At 38.3% G+C, this 17,195-nt stretch overlaps 2 protein-coding genes across 2 annotated transcripts; both read left to right on the top strand.

Annotated features, from left to right (window-relative positions):
• The first annotated feature begins 6,523 nt into the window (after positions 1-6,523).
• On the top strand, positions 6,524-11,967 carry LOC111410198. Its single transcript, XM_023040439.1, has 5 exons — positions 6,524-7,151; positions 7,245-8,222; positions 10,150-10,229; positions 10,955-11,219; positions 11,394-11,967. Exons 2-5 carry the CDS (start codon positions 7,484-7,486, stop codon positions 11,660-11,662), a joined length of 1,353 nt encoding a protein of 450 aa, XP_022896207.1. The 5' UTR covers positions 6,524-7,151; positions 7,245-7,483; the 3' UTR covers positions 11,663-11,967.
• Positions 11,968-13,511: 1,544 nt separating this feature from the next.
• Positions 13,512-17,195, top strand: LOC111410197 (heat shock 70 kDa protein, mitochondrial-like). The gene is made up of 6 exons (XM_023040438.1): positions 13,512-13,693; positions 14,414-14,481; positions 14,565-14,643; positions 14,728-15,294; positions 15,373-15,993; positions 16,184-17,195. Exons 1-6 carry the CDS (start codon positions 13,619-13,621, stop codon positions 16,802-16,804), a joined length of 2,031 nt encoding a protein of 676 aa, XP_022896206.1. The 5' UTR covers positions 13,512-13,618; the 3' UTR covers positions 16,805-17,195.

Below are 17,195 nucleotides of genomic sequence, written 5' to 3'. Positions count from 1 at the left end.
AGCCGATACATACACTTTCATTGGCCGTCCTTGGATTGGTGACACCAACACTAGTGGACTTGATAGATATGTCTTCAGGCTTTCAAAAGCCTTTTGATGTTCTTTTTTCCAGACGAATTCATCCTGATTTTTCAGCTTTAATAGCGGCGAAAAGACTTTAGTTCGCCCTGCACAGTTAGAAATAAAGCGTCTTAAAAAATTTACTTGGCCTAGAAACCTTTGCAACTCCTTTTTGTTGCTAGGTGGTTTGGCTTCTAAGATAGCCTTCGCTTTATTTTTATCAAGTTCAATCCATCTCTTGTGTACTAAGAAACCAAGAAAGTTTCCTGCATTAACACCAAATGCACACTTCAAGGGATTTAACTTTAGCTTATATTGCTTCATTCGTTCAAACGAACATCTTAACTGTTCGAAATGGTCCTCTTCTTTAATGGACTTGACTACTATGTCGTCTACATACACCTCAACAAACTTGCCTATCATATCATGAAAAATTAAATTCATTGCCCCTTGATAAGTTGCCCCTGCATTTTTTAGGCCGAAAGGCATAACCACCCATTCAAAATATCCTAGAGACCCAGGGCATCTAAAGGCAGTTTTGTGTATGTCTTTTTCAGCTATATAAATTTGATTGTATCTTGAATACCCATCCATAAAAGAATACATGACATGTCCGGCAGCTGAATCTACTAAAGAATCCACTGTGGGCATTGGATACTCATTTTTGGGTGTGGCTATGTTTAAATTCCTAATATCTATACACACCCTTAGTTTACCATTCTTTTTTAGTACTGGCACGACATTGGACAACCATTCGACATATCTGGTTGTTCTAATGAAACCTGCTTTCAATAATCGCTCTATCTCTTTCTTGATTTCAGGGAGTACATTGGGAGCAAAACATCTAGGAGGCTGCCTATGAGGTTTAAAGTTAGGCTTAGTTGGTAACCTATGTTCCACTAAGTCTCTATCTAAACCAGGCATTTGTTCATATTCCCAAGCAAAACAATCTTTGTACTCTTTTAACAAAGCGATTAACTTGTTACTAACCTCTTGGTTGAGCATCTGGCTGATGAATGTTGGACGGTCTTCTCCTTCATTGTCAATATTTACTTTGACCAGAGGATCTTGTGCTTGAGGGTATCCAGGTTTGGCAATCCGCATCACTTCGTCGTCCAGCTCCCTTGTAAGTACTTCCTCTTCCAAACAGTCCACCTTGTTGACTTCTCGGCCAATGCTTTGCTCTAACTCGAATACTGCCAACTTGTCCTTCAGCGCTTTTAGGGCAGTCTCTTCCTTCACCTTGTTATTGCATTCTTTATTGAAAGCCATCAGTCTGGCTTTGAAGGCCTGAATGTCGGCTATTAGCTTTCGTAACTCAGAATCCATTCAAGATTCCTTGATTATTCTTTTGCCAATCACTGGCTCTTCCAGGGCCACTATATTTGGCCTCATCTGTTTGAATATCTCAGTGAGTGCGTCCACTGAGAATGGTTCTTCGCTTTGCGCAACAACCTGAGTTTCTTCTCCGTCTTGTACTACCCTGACAGGTCGATAGTTTCCTTCGTACATGAACTTTTCCACTGAGTTTGCTTCTGTAACAAAAGGCCTATGATCGGCCTGTACCACCTCTGCTTCGCCTTTGTCATTCCAAAAGATCAGGCATTGATGGAGCGACGAGGGTATACAGCTACTCCCGTGTATCCAATCTTTTCCTAGGAGCACATTGTAACTAGTAGGACCATCTATTACAAAGAAGACAGTAGTCCTAGTAGTCGTCCCTATAGTTATGTCCAATGGCATAACTCCCTTAGCTGAAGTTGCTCCTCCATTGAAGCTAGTGAGGATGACTTCTGTAGGAATCATGTCACCCTCTGTCTTTACGAACTTCCTCATCATCCTAGATGGAATGGTGTTTATAGCTGCTCCATTGTCGACAAGCACTTTTACCACTGGGACGCCGTTAACTAGAGTTTTAACGTATAATGGCCTCAGGTGTTTTGTCAATTTCATGGCTGGCCGTTTAAAAATAACCTTTTCGGCAGCCTCTATTTCTACTTCCTGCTTGTTTTCTGTTGAATTATCCCCCTGTGACAAATCAACGTGCAGTATATCATGATGATCCTCTGTCTCCTAAACTTCCTTCCTACTTCTTTCTAATGCTTCCTCATCAGTTACCCAACCTGTTGGAGGGGGCATTATTCTTGGAGGTGACCCATACTTTTCAGAACGAGGCACTCTCTTCTTCCTTTTGGGTGTCCCATACAGTACGTAGAAATCAAAAGGACGCCCAGATGGTTTCCCCAATAAGTCTACTTCGCGAACTCCCTCTTGATGTAGTTGCTTAAACAGAGTATTGCGCGATACTCCTCTCTTTTTTCTTTCTGCTTCTAAGTCAATTTCTTTTTCGATGTCTATCATCCCGTTGTCCTCTTCATCGTTGTAAGCCTCTCCAGAAGTCTGGCCTTCTTCACATACCAGCACACAGGCTTCTCCTTCGTTGTCCTCCCTCTCTTCTTCCTTTTCTTTATTTTTGAATTCGTTGACCAGTAGGTAATTATTGGCCACGACAGGAGGTAACGTACCGAATTGGATAGCAAGGGGCTGATCTGGATCTTCTTCATCCCTTTTGTCTCGCTCAAACCTTGATCTCCCGGAAGAGATTTCTGGCAGTTCCTTCATTGATTCATCTGTACCAGTCTCTTTACTACCTTTGAGGACGTTTTGATTGGCTACCTCGAGTAGTTTAGGCGCTTTAGGATGTGGCACTCCCTGTTGCTGCCTCATCATTCGTCCGTAGTTTCGTTGAAAACGCCTTTGTTGTGTCCTAGTCATTTCATCGAAGGGTATTGCCCTTCCTGCATTGTGCTGGAATGAATGCCATACATTTGGCCGGCGAGGTTGAGGCCTGAATGTTCTTCCATTCTCTGCTGGCCTAAACTGCTTCTTAAAAGGCGGTCCTCTATAGAATGATGTACCTAGCCCTCTACCAGGCCGAGTGTTTGGAAAGAAGGTAGGGCGATAAGGATGCAGCCATGTACCTGGTTTCTCCGTATTTCCATTCTCTTCTCTTTTACATCTTACACACAGGACGTCTTCGTCCTTTTTTGGTTCTTTCCCCTTGATTCGTTCGAAGACACTGGGATGTGTTTTAGTATCCTCTTCTCCATCATCTATGACTAACTTGAATTTTAGCAACTTGTTCTTGAATCCAGATGTTACCATGTTTACTCCAAGTGGCTGTGGGAAAGGATTTTCGTCCACTGCCATCTTTTTCTTATCATCGAACGTAATTCGTCCTGATTCAATGGCATCCTGCAATACATGACGGAAAATCAAGCAATTGTTAGTCAAATGTGACCATGCATTATGCCACTTACAATATTTTTTACCCTTAATTTGTTCAGGGTTTGGCAATTTGTGCTTATCGCTCAGCTTTATCTGCTTATCCCTATATAATTTATCGAATATAAGGTCAGCTTTGGTCACGTCGAATGAGAACGTTCTAGCCTTTATGTTTCCATCTTTTATGGGCTCATCTTTATCCGATGGTCTAGGCTTGGCCATTATGGGACATGTATATGTATCCCCTTTGATCAATTCGGCCAAACACATTTCGGCCTGATCGTATAACTCGTCGTCGAAGGTATGAACGTCAAAATTTGGGTCTTTGTAATAAGTCTCTTTACTAGAATTTTTCATTTGTTCTTCCTCTCTTATTAATCGTTCATACCTAATCACATTCGCACTTAACTGGAAAAGGTCAGGAAATTCCTTGTCCTGAAACTTCTTTTTTAAATCAAAGCTCAAGCAGCCCTGAGCGATCTTGACAAATTCTTTTTCGGGCAGAGATACAAAACATTTGCTTCTTGCCTTCTTGAACCTTTGGAGAAAACTTTCTGCCCATTCGTTTGGCATTTGACGTAGATTCGCCACATCAGCCAAAGTGACTTCAGACTCAGTTTTATAAAACTGAGCGTGAAACAACTGTTCCAGTTGTTGCCATGTTTGAACAGAATTCGCTGGCAAGTTGATAAACCAGGAGAAAGCTACTCCTGTTAACGAACTAGGAAAAAGTCTCATTTTATGGTAATCGGTTACATCACCACTTTGCAACGTGAATCGCCCTATGTGTCCCAGAGTAGACACCTCTCCTAAACCGGTAAATAGTGAGAATTCTGGCACTTTGTACCCTCTAGGCTATGGATATGCTTGGTCTACCCAATCAGGATACGGCTTTGTGTACGTCGGCTTAATGACAGAACGCACCCCAAAAGCCATCTGATCCTGTACGATTTCCATAATCTGGTTCCTCAACATGACATTAGGATCATATGGAATTCCTACAGGCTGATTAACCGGTTGATTTGCATGAGACCTGATGTTTGGTCATTGATTGGCAACAAAATTACCATAATTAGAGCCATTACCATTAGCCTTGATATCTGTTCCCTCATTACCACGTGGGATATTCTGTCCATTGTTTAGGACATTATCTCTCACGTTTGGATTACCCCCCAAGTTAGGCATACTACTACCATTATTCTGATTTGGCACTGTAATACCTCCTTGGTTTGAAGTAGAGGGACCAGAAAGCGGTTCTACCCTTTGACTCGGATTTAGGACCAAGGGATTATGTCTCACAATTGTCCTAGTTTGAAAATGGTTTGTAAGAGGTATAGCCGGTTGACATATTTGGCCTACTAACTTATTCATTGTTTCGTTCAATGTCTTTAGTTGTTTGGCCATATCGTCATAGTGTACATTCCCATTTTGTGTAAATCTTTTCATATTATGAATATTTCGAAGATTTACCTGTTCAACGACGTCTTGCGTGAGTTTTCCAAGTAATGCACGCATGGTTCGAGGACTCAACTTCGTCATTGGTTCGTAACGACTGTTACTGCTCTGATTCTGTCCATCTGTTCATGGAGAGGCATGCTGCTCCTCATATCGCTCGATCACAGACTTGATTCCTCCCTGACTTGCTCCTTCCTTGTCGGATCTCTGAGGCATATTGTTTCACCTTTTGTACTTTCAACACCTAAAACCACTGTCCCACTGGGCGTGCCAAATTGTTTCGCGCGGGTTAGTCACTAACAATTAAAAAGGATCAGAAGATTGTGTAAGGGACAAAACCTCTTGAGACAAAGTCCCAAAAAGGGGTGTTCTTTGATTGGCGATGAATTTTACAATTGGAAATGAAAAAACAACGTGCCTCCAAGGGGCACAAGCACACGAGTTACTGAAAGAAAAGTGTTTAAGTCTAAAAACTAAGGAAATGAAAATTACGTGTTCTTTGTTCGAGAGTTTTTGATTCGGTCTTTTGCTTCTATGTCCTTTCTTCTTTTTATACTTCATGGACAATCTCTTTGTGATCAACTGTCCTAAAAATTGCTTGATCGTCCTATAACTGCCCACTTTCTTCGTAATGGCCAACTTGTCACGAAAACTGCCTCCTTTAACTACTACCATTACTCTTCATCGTTCAACTGCTTTCGATTGAATTCCTTGAATCGTGGAACGTGATAAGGCTGCTCTAATAACTGCTTTGATAACTGCACTTCTTGATAAGCGCGACGCTTTATGTTTGTTAAGACTTTGGACGACTTGAAGGTTTGGGCGAGAATGGAGTAACAGCTCTGGGCGACTGTGTGACACTCCATTCGCTCAGATTCTGGGCGACTTGCAAACTTGGGCGATGGTGTCACCGTGTTCTTGAGACTCCTTATTTGGGCCTTCATCTTGATTTGTTCGATTAGGCTTCATTCTTTGGGTTATCTGATTTGGGGATCCTCCAATTAGGCTTCACTCCTTGGGCTGTTCGATTTGACCTGAATTTTTATGTGTCAAAAGGTACCAAAATAATTATGTTCCTGGCTGTTTTTCTTATATCCAAGTATAATTGAAGGCAAAGAGATATGATTTCGCTTAATATTTATTTTATTGAAGTCTTTCAGTAGCTTATTTCAATCGTCTTCTTGCCCTGTTTGGCCCCCATTACATATCATCAAATTAAATTAAATTTTTCTCTTTCCTATTTTTAATTACACAATCTTCAATTAAATAATATTACACGTAAATCGAATTTTTTTCATTCTTTTACAACCATTTATTTAAAAAAAAAAACTATTCCCCCATTGTAATCAAAATTAATGGGGGCCAAATGGGACATAAAAAAGCGATCCATTGAAAGACTTAAAATAAAATTATATTAATACAAAAAGAATTTAAAATATTATTTATTTTACTAATTATTTTTAGTACAACATAATAAATATGCATTAAATGTACGAAGAAAAAATAACTACAAAAATGATAAAATCGTATAAAAATCAGCTCATTTCGCTACATATACATCTTAATATCATTTCTTTTTGCCTTCAATAATATTTGAAGATGAGATGTAAATTTTATGTTGAATACTGTCAACCAATCATAATTGCCCATTCAAAAATGGTTCTAACAATAACATATTTTGTGATGAAAGCTAAAAGAAAGAATAAAAATAAATAAATAAATAAATCCAAACTTCAAATGACCAATAAATGTTCCATTTTCTCTCCAACCGTTTTTTAAAAAGACACTACCAAACCACTCCTTTAGTCCTTTTTGGCCTTCTCTTTATTCAATTTCGTTTCTTTTTCCCAAATGGCTCAAAACAATTCGAGAACATCCAATATCGTGAATGAAAGTGAAACTATTTCTTTCTTCCTATGATTATTGTTTAATTACACGATGTCTTTGTTTTATCCCAGATTCCCCACAAACAAATTAATAATGATATACCAATCCAGTGCCAGAAATTTAGATAAATAAAAAATTCTGGTACATGAAGAAAGAATCTTCCAAGAAAACTGCTCAACGTGTTGAAGTTTATCTTTAATTACATCCATCAACGATGCTCGTTTTCTCCCCCGTTGATTTTGTACTCCCATTTGTCAATGAATATGATAGATAAGTTAAAAATAAATTATTGTACTTTCTTTTTTTAGAGTCTATGTTTTGATTATATGAGAGTAGACTCTTTCAAGATATCTCTGTTTCTTGAATTGTTATCAACTTATTTTTGGTGGGATTTGCTTATTTTTACCTGGATTCTCTCCATTCAAGACTTGCCTTCTGGAATTCCAACTGTTTGCATTAGATAGGTAAAGCATTTCTAATTTCTATGCATGATTTTTATTTTATTTTTCCTCCTGAGATAGCACGGCATTTAAATAATTTTTTGTTCTTGTATTCAGGAGGGCCTAATTGGTATGAAATCTTGAATTTGGGTTTCAGGAGTTTGTTTCAAATGTGATGGGTAATCTTAATTTGGGGATTCTTTATATATGTAAAGTTGATTATTTGTTCGCCTGAATTTGTTGGCTCTTATTATTAATTGTTTCTTTCTTTTGAATAAGAAGTGTACAATATTGGAATTTGTTTGTGATCATTGAGGTTTTTCGGATTGGTTAATGAATGACAACTAAGGATATTTATGGAGCTTAATCATATAGATGGTGAGGGAGAGGAAATAGATAGAGAACCCTCTTTACCTAATAATTCTAGGGAAAATCGTTATCCTCATTCACGTTATCCTGTGAGGCAAAGGGCTTACATATTTGATGGAGATGGGAATTACTATAACAAGGAATGGGACCTTGCAGAAGGTAGAGGGAAAGAGTTTTGTTGGTACCATGTCGAGCTCCCGAAAGGGAATCAGAAACTGTCACAATCCGCACAATACCTTATTGACGTTCTATGCCCGCCCTTGAAGCTTCAAGACATTCTCTCACTTATTAGTAATGGACCCTTTTGTGGGCACGTCGATGGTGCTCTTGTATTCAGAGTTAATTCACCTGGCCCGGCTTCTAGCAAATTTACATTTAGAATTGCAGCAAGAATTACTGAGAATTCAGTTATCACCGTGTCATTAGGACGTGTCCCAAGATTGGGCTTCTCGCCAGCGAATGAGTCTCTTCTTTCGGAGATTCCGGCTGTGGAGAGTCCGGGTTATGGCGGTAGGGAACATAAAGAAAGGGGTGGGATTGTGATTAGGGAACACGTTCTTGATTTCCTCTTGACAATGAATCATTCTGAGGAAGCAGATAATCCAGTGCCGAAATCAGTGTCAAATCTTGTTGTTCACATAATTGACACGCACATCGATCACCTCCAAGATGTTGTGACCAATCTTGAGATCGAGTTGGATTCGGTGGAATTTGAGATGGATATAGGTATGTTCTTCTCATTCTCTATATGTAATCCAGGCCATAATTTTTGTCCCAACTTGTTGCTGCTATACAATGATGTGTGTAGATATCAGAAGATTGCTATATGTTCTTCATTATAGATTGTTATGGTTATGTCTCCTCCTTTTCTTTCCTTCATTCCTATATAGTGATTCTTATGGTCAAGGAAAGAAATGATACTTGCAGTTGTAGATCACATTTTCCTTTTATGGAAATCCATTGCATGGATTTGGGCATTATAAAATTTTCAGCTGGTTAGATCTAACTGAATGGGTAGGTTCATTTTTGCCCTATATTTCTTGTTCGTTGTAAGTATATTTCGTATTTGCAACTTGGAGCTTAAAGGATGGAGTTAGCCGGCCATCTGACCTGCGTATAGACCTAATATTTTTCTTATTTTGGTATTCTGACTTTGCTTAAAAATCTCTGTGACATAGATCATATAGCTGGCTACCTCTATTATACATGAGAGAATTTATGAGGTTTTATCAAAAAACGCCCTTCTAATTGTTGCCATTATACACAATTCGAGATGGCAGGGTGATCCCTAGTTACTGTGAAATATTCAAATAACCATATTTTACAAGGTTTGTTTAATAGTACTACTTCCACTGAAGGACAAAAGGAAAAATCAATCCAAAGAGAACAAACTAGGATAATTCAGTGAGGAGATAATTTTTTGAGACCACGAAGCCTCCTAATATCTTAGAAAGCTCAACAAAAAAGGCCTCCAAATAAAATATGTACTTCTACTGCATGTAAATTCAAATCTCCAATTGTAGGTTCACTCTGCAAACTCGCCGCGATATCCCATTGCTAGCCAGCTTTCTTTCATGTGACAAATCCAGCTGGGCTGTAGACCCAGCTTCACCCCCAGCCATAGGTAGGTAGCCGACGAGCACTGTAGTGCTACAGAAGAACACTGAGGTGTTCAATGATTAAGAACTATCGAAGGACTTGGAGAATTAGATCAAGTTGGGAATTGTGTAGAATACAAGCATACCTTCTTATGGAGATGGCAATGGAGATTTTGTTGAATAGTTTTTAAAATGAGCAATAAACTTTAAATTGAAAATAGATTCTGATTTACGTTCTTAACATAGTTACAAGTTTAAGTTATGAAATTTGTAATTTATGATTCTGCAACTTTCGTTTTAGTAGAGATTCAAATGCATAAAACACTAATATTACTGAATACTGTAGACAATTGATTTGAGCATTAAGTGATACTCAATATTTCCCTACAATTTCGCTCTGTTCTCTATCTTTTCTTCTCTTCTTCTTCTTCCTTTTTTTTTTATCGTTATCAATTGGAATTAGTACTCATCCCCCTGAGCGAAACTTCCTGCTACAACATACTGTGTATGATCCTGTTCATGAAAGGTCCTGTTCAGAACATTGTTCCATCAGTATCATTCTAATTAATATAGAAATGAAAGTGTTATAGCCTTTTGGCATTGTCTTTGGATTTAGGTTGAGAGTCTGAACGGTATTATCTCTGCGTCCATTTTCCTACACTCCCCTTCAATTTATTTTCTTAATAAAATTTTATCACTAACCTATCCCATTATGTTCTAAAAAACCTTCTATGATTCCTTTTCCGATCTTCCCATATGCTCTACCCTGTCAAAATAGCTGATGAGATTTTTTCTTTCCTCCATTATGTTGCGTGGGTGGGTGGTATTGGTGGGGGCTACTTCAAAAAGTATTATAATAAAAATTGCATTGTATCTCATCTCTGAATTCTCGGTCTTAAGACCAATTTTGTTTTAGAAGCACTGTATTAGGAGTATGCTGTGGTAGTACTCTTGGTAAAAACAGAAAATTTTCAAAAATAGAAATGAATTAGAACAGAATGGCTTCTCTTATTCATTATTGATATTTTAATTCATTATTTCTGGTTTGAATGCAGGTGGTTTTGCTTTGAAGAAGCAAATGTTAGATGATAGAAGGTTCCCAAAATTGCACATCGACTTACAGCGCCTACTACAGGTAGTTTACCTTTCCATATATTCTTCTGTTACCTTCAAAGGTTTGCTGAGATAATTTCTACTCTATCATTTCTAATTTCATATTAGATGACCGACCTAGCCTGCTAGGCAATAGCTAGTCTTTTGAAATTTTATCTGGAATAGAGTAGGCTTCAGACTTGGAATCTTGATATAGAAACATTGGCCTGGAAGTTGAGTTAAGGAATTTTTAGACATCGGTTTGGAATATATAAGGCTACAATCCTCAGTTTTTCACGAGTTGCTGCGGTTCACTGAGAGCTTTGGTTCGATTGCCATTGCAGGTTACCACTAAAACCGAAAAGAAAAAAGTTCACAATTTAGATCTCATACCTCTGGTTCTTCTCTCTCTCAGAAAAACAGATCCCTCAGGTTCCTTTATATAGCGTAGGAAACTAGGCTGCCTTAATGCAGAGACTTTAATTCCTTTATCTGCAGTACAGGAGAGAAGCGAAGATCCACATAGTTCAACAACCATAACTCCTCAATGCCCTTTTTGGATCCAAAAAAGAAATGCAGAAAGAACTGAAGAAAAAAAGGGAACTCCGGGAGGCAAATGGGAAGTGAGTGTTAGTGTGCGAGGTGCTGTGGACTCTGTTTTGTTTGTTATCGATAGATTCCTTTACCGAACACTTGGAGAAAATAGATTTTGCATACTCGTTGAAAATACAAATTGATATGTATTCACTTATATCTGTCAAAATGTAGGTAATTGCTAATGGAGAGCAAGTATTTCCCCGAGTCAAACAAAATTGTTTGTCAAAGGATTGGTTTGGGGCTGAAGACATTAACTCCCTGGAAGAGTTAATTGGACGACTAAGGAGACTGAAGGAAAACGTTGGATTTATAGCGAATCGTGTCACTGCAATTCAGGCCGGTCTTGACAGTTGGCAGGCCGAGCAAATAAATAGAAAATTATACTACCTCTCCTTCCTCTCTATCATATTTCTTCCTCTATCAATAATAACTGGAGGTCAGAATTTTGTGCAGAACTTCCCTTCCTGTATTCATGTTTGCCTAAGCTTAAAAAGAAACTTACTTATTTTTAGTTAAAATGTACACATTTACTCATAAGTGAAGTTTTTATGCTTAACCAAACATGCTTTTTTCTCGTAAAGAGTTGAATTTTCTAATGTTTCATCAACAGTCTTTGGCATGAATGTGGGAGGAGTTCCTTGGACGGGGCAAAGGGACCCCGAGTTGAAGTATGGATTCCGCAATGTAATATTACTTTGCGCAGGAATGCTAGTGGTCATTCTTCTTTGCTTTATTTTCCCGGCTCTCTACAGTCGAGTGATGGCTTGGCAAAGAAGGCGAGCCTTAAGAAGAAGTTGGACTCTCAACCGGAAATTCTTCATTAAGAGAACAGTGAGTAGTGAAGAAAGAAAAGAAAGAGAAGGATACCTCCGGCTTTAGGCTCTATAATGTTCGTCTCATTCGTCCTCTTACAGTTGGATACTCCATTTGTTCAATTTATCTAAAGGATTCGTCGAAATTGGTTCTAGATACACGTTGTGTTACCATTTATTGTGGATATTTGGCTTTTTTTCATCCACTTTTATCTTTTATTTACTACAGTTTAGGTGGTTCATGTGAGTTTTTCAATTGTGGTTAGTTGTACAGATATTTTTCGGCTTTATATGTAAATCATACACGCCGATTCTTTTGATGTCTTGTGTTGCATTGATGCTTGTCAATTTTGAACTCCAAATTATGTATTCCATTGTGAGCTATTCTAGTTCTCATTGGAAGCCTGCTGAATGGTCCTTCTGCTTCCTGCCTACATAGTTTGACATGCAATGAGACCTAATTGGCTTCGAATTTTATAGTTATATATTATCAAGAGAACAAACAAGCGGAAAAGCAAGCGTTTGAGCAGAAGTTAGCTTCCGCTTTATGTAGCTCGCTTAAGCAAGGATGGAGATGTCCGGTGAGGATAGGCCGAGGGCCCTTGCACCTAAGGGAATATTGTAGCTGGGTACAAATACATCGGTTAAAGAAGAGTAGGCAGGATATAATGAAATCTATGAAACGACCTATGATTATACTAATCAACTTAAATAGAAATATAAGGCCCTTCTTACTTTAGTTTTCAATAAGTTCACTAAAGCACCCGTCTTTTAGTTGGTTCGTTCTATCTATTCACTTTTTTTTTTTTTTTTTTAAATATATATTTAAGGATCTCTCTTGTTCATAGATTTTGAAATCAAAGGCGATTAGAATTAGTTAAGTTATTTTAACTTCTTGGTGTTATAGCAAACTATGAGGGTTATACAAATTATTTATTTTTTTGCACCTCTGTCGAATGTAGAGTTGTTTAAAAATATAAGATTTACTTGTCTAGTACTTGTGTAAATTATTTTTTCTTTTTTTTTTTTTTTTTTTAAATATATATTTAAGGATCTCTCTTGTTCATAGATTTTGAAATCAAAGGCGATTAGAATTAGTTAAGTTATTTTAACTTCTTGGTGTTATAGCAAACTATGAGGGTTATACAAATTATTTATTTTTTTGCACCTCTGTCGAATGTAGAGTTGTTTAAAAATATAAGATTTACTTGTCTAGTACTTGTGTAAATTATGCATTTGTCATGATTAAAAAAGATGAATTCTACTTGCTTTCGTGGGCGGTGTTGCCATCTATTTAGGATATATTTTTTTATGTAATATTGAGCAATACTGTGTGTGCATAATATAATGAACAAAAATTTAATTTGTTTTCTGTTTATATTGTTCTCGATGTTAAGCTTTTGTTGTTAGATTAGCAACCCTGCTGTGTGTACAACAAGCTTCATATAGAAGCCTGTCAGAACACACAGGGGGTGCGTGGGGGTATTTTTTGGTAATTTTTTATTTACGATGAGTCCCATACATGAGAGTAATCTGACCAAATTTTATGGAAAATTTTCTGTACGAATGACTTAATGCTTAAATTAGTCATTGTGGAAAAGTCAAAATAGTTAATATTATTATTATTATTTTATTTTTTTTTTTAATTTTTAGGTGCATGAAAATTATTCATTTCGTTATGGTCAATCTTTTGATCTTGAAAGTAGCCAAGTAGGAAGAAAAGTCAAAAGAACCTTCTAATAGGGAAGATGGAAAAGAAATTAAAAAACCATAGGCGAGCGACGTCGTTCAATAAGTAAATGCTCAGCTTGGGAAACACTCCACAACTTCGTGTATTGTACGATAAATGGGCGATACGATATTTTTCTAGAAGCTTCTCATACGCACTATTTCTCAAAAATTTCTTCATATATCGTATATCGTAACTCGCCGGGAAAAAGGTTTTTCTCTTTATCTGCCATTTCCCTCATAAACCCTAAACCCAAGCACCCAAAAACCCAGTCACAGAAAGGTCTTTCCTCAAATGGCGACCGCCGTCCTCCTCCGATCTCTCCGTCGCCGTGACTTTACTTCTTCGCCTCTTTCCGCTTACAAATCTGTACTTCTCTATTTCACTCACTCATTTTCTGATTGATATTTTAATTATTATGTTCAATAAGTTACTTTATGTCTTACTTAATCTCTTTGTCTATGGGTACTATGTATCCATTCCATGCGGTTTCGTATATGTGACCACAAGTCGAACCAAAACAAAATACTTTTTCTTACTAGGTGTGATCCGTTGAAAATAGATCTAATTTTTCCGTTTTTTGGATTCCTTGGAATTTAGTTTTGTTTTATTCCGAAGAGTTCTGCTGATCAGGAGAATGGGGGGTGAAAAGCGAGAGAATTGCCTAATTTGGTTGCTTGTATATATGCCTCTGTGGTTTGTATTGGCTCAAAATATGCTCCTTTTAAACAAATTACAAAGATCTTTCTCTGTATTTATGTAAGTAATCTGCTGATTTGAGCATTAATATAATTCTCCCAACATTCAGTTGTAGTTTGTTTAGATCGCGTGTATTGATTTACTCAGAGAAATTGACTTCTGGCACTAGAGATTCATCTCATCTTGGTTGCACTTAGCAGATACTTTTTCTACTCCCCTCGATTTTGTTAGATTCCCTGCCTTTTTTTTTTTTTTTTTTCAAGTGAACATCCGCTAGTAGAGTGAGTATCTCTAAATCTGTAGAAGCTCATTCGTATCATACATTAGGGCTTGCAGAACTTGCTCTAATGTTTATTGAGATGTATCGTTAACTATTGTTACTTTTTTCAGGTGACTGTAAACAGCAAGCCTTCATGGGCTCTGAGTAGAAAGTGGGCAGGTCTTGCTAGGCCGTTCAGGTATATTGCATTTTATTACAGTTGCTCTTTGGCTTTATAATCTTGCCTTTTGGAATTCAGCGCTAATTCTGTTCTGTATACAGCACAAAACCTGCTGGGAACGATGTGATTGGTATCGACTTGGGTACCACAAACTCTTGTGTTGCTGTCATGGAGGGGAAGGTAAAATTCTCTATTTACAGTTGAATATATGCCTTATGCCTGTTAATTTTGGCATTCTCTTCTTGAAATTCATGTTGTTTGCAGAACCCAAAAGTTATTGAGAACGCTGAGGGTGCTCGGACCACTCCATCGGTGGTTGCTTTTAACCAAAAAGGAGAGCTACTTGTCGGTACACCTGCAAAACGTCAGGCTGTCACCAATCCAACAAATACACTTTTTGGAACAAAGCGTCTAATTGGTAGACGTTTTGATGATCCTCAGACACAAAAGGAAATGAAAATGGTTCCTTTCAAGATCGTAAGGGCACCAAATGGAGATGCTTGGGTTGAAGCCAATGGGCAGCAGTACTCCCCAAGCCAAATTGGGGCTTTTGTTCTGACTAAGATGAAGGAAACTGCAGAGGCCTATCTTGGGAAGTCTGTAAACAAAGCTGTTGTCACAGTTCCAGCTTATTTTAATGATGCTCAAAGACAGGCTACTAAGGATGCGGGGAGAATTGCAGGCCTGGATGTGCAGAGAATTATTAATGAGCCTACAGCTGCTGCATTATCCTATGGTATGAACAACAAGGAGGGCCTTGTTGCTGTTTTTGATCTTGGAGGTGGAACCTTTGATATTTCCATCTTGGAAATATCAAATGGTGTCTTTGAGGTATACAAAATTTCTTTGACAATTTCAGCTCGTTGTTCTATTTTGTTGTTTGATGGTAACCACACATTTTCTGTGCAGGTGAAAGCCACCAATGGTGACACATTTTTGGGAGGAGAGGATTTTGATAATGCTTTGTTGGAATTTTTGGTGAGTGAGTTCAGGAGAACTGAGGGAATTGATCTAGCAAAAGACAAGCTTGCTCTGCAGAGACTTCGAGAGGCAGCTGAGAAAGCAAAGATAGAGCTTTCTTCAACGTCTCAGACTGAAATCAACTTGCCTTTTATTACTGCTGATGCTTCTGGAGCTAAGCATTTGAATATAACATTGACTAGATCAAAGTTTGAGGCTTTGGTGAATCAATTGATCGAGAGGACTAAGGCTCCTTGCAAGAATTGTTTGAAGGATGCTGGCATTTCAACAAAGGAGGTTGATGAGGTTCTCCTTGTTGGAGGAATGACCCGTGTACCTAAAGTCCAAGAAATTGTTTCAGAAATCTTTGGCAAGTCGCCTAGCAAAGGTGTGAATCCTGATGAGGCAGTTGCCTTGGGAGCTGCCATTCAGGGTGGCATCCTCCGTGGCGATGTGAAAGAGTTGCTTCTCCTGGATGTTACTCCTCTATCTCTTGGTATTGAGACACTGGGAGGTATCTTTACCAGGTTGATCAATAGAAATACTACCATTCCCACAAAGAAAAGTCAAGTAAGCACATGCTGCAGTTCATGTACAATTTCCTTGTTTTCCTTTATTATGATGACTCATTTTTACTTTTCATTATTAAGATTTCTTTAACGTAGGATGCATCGCACCTGCTTTTATGCAGGCTTTGTCGTAATAGTTAGGCTTCGATTTTTCTGTTGGGGCTTCCTAAATGTTGTTTCTTTGTTCTCAGGTATTCTCAACAGCTGCTGACAACCAAACCCAAGTAGGTATTAAAGTATTGCAAGGAGAACGTGAGATGGCTTCTGACAACAAGGCCCTTGGTGAGTTCGAGCTTATGGGTATTCCTCCAGCTCCTAGGGGCATGCCTCAGATAGAAGTCACGTTTGACATTGATGCCAATGGAATTGTCACTGTTTCTGCAAAAGACAAGACCACTGGTAAAGAGCAACAGATTACCATTCGATCATCAGGTGGTTTATCAGAAAGTGAGATCGAAAATATGGTTAGGGAGGCCGAGATGCATGCCCAGAAAGACCAAGAAAGGAAGGCTTTGATTGATCTCAAAAACAGTGCGGACACCACCATCTACAGTATTGAGAAGAGCGTAAACGAGTACAGGGACAAAGTTCCAAGTGAAGTGGTGTCAGAAATTGAGTCGGCTGTGTCTGAGTTGAGATCCGCTATGTCCGGGGAGAACATTGACGAGATTAAAGCAAAACTTGATGCTGCAAATAAAGCCGTATCAAAGATTGGACAGCACATGGGCAGTTCTAGTGGCGGTTCTTCTGAGGGTGGTGCTCAGGGCGGCGACCAGGCTCCAGAAGCAGAGTATGAGGAGGCAAAGAAGTAGAGAGTTTTTCATTTTTTGTCGTTTGATAAAGCTTTATAGCAGGATGAAAATCTTAATTTTCCGCCATTGGATGGATTTAAGTATTTTTGGAATTTTGTATTTTTAGTTCTTACCACCTTTTGGGAAGGTTCGGTTGTGCATCGTATGGTTGGTTGTAGGGATTCTTGTGATTTGCACTGTATTCACGGGCACTACTCTTGCCTCGATGGAAAAGGTCGAGAATTGGGGTTCCTCGTGTTGAGGTGGGTTTCTTGAGAACCTTACATTAAGTCGTTAAAAATTAATTCTGAAAGGATAATTTACGAAATATACGTTTGAAGTGGGTTTCTTGAGAACGTTGGGTGTATTTAGTTGGGACTTTTGAATAATTTGATGAACTTTTTTTATGTGA

The sequence above is a fragment of the Olea europaea genome, chromosome 15, assembly GCF_002742605.1.
Source record: "Olea europaea var. sylvestris chromosome 15, O_europaea_v1, whole genome shotgun sequence".
NCBI lineage: Eukaryota > Viridiplantae > Streptophyta > Magnoliopsida > Lamiales > Oleaceae > Olea > Olea europaea.
Note: the sequence above shows the minus strand (reverse complement) of the source record. Positions and strands in the feature narration are given on the sequence as shown.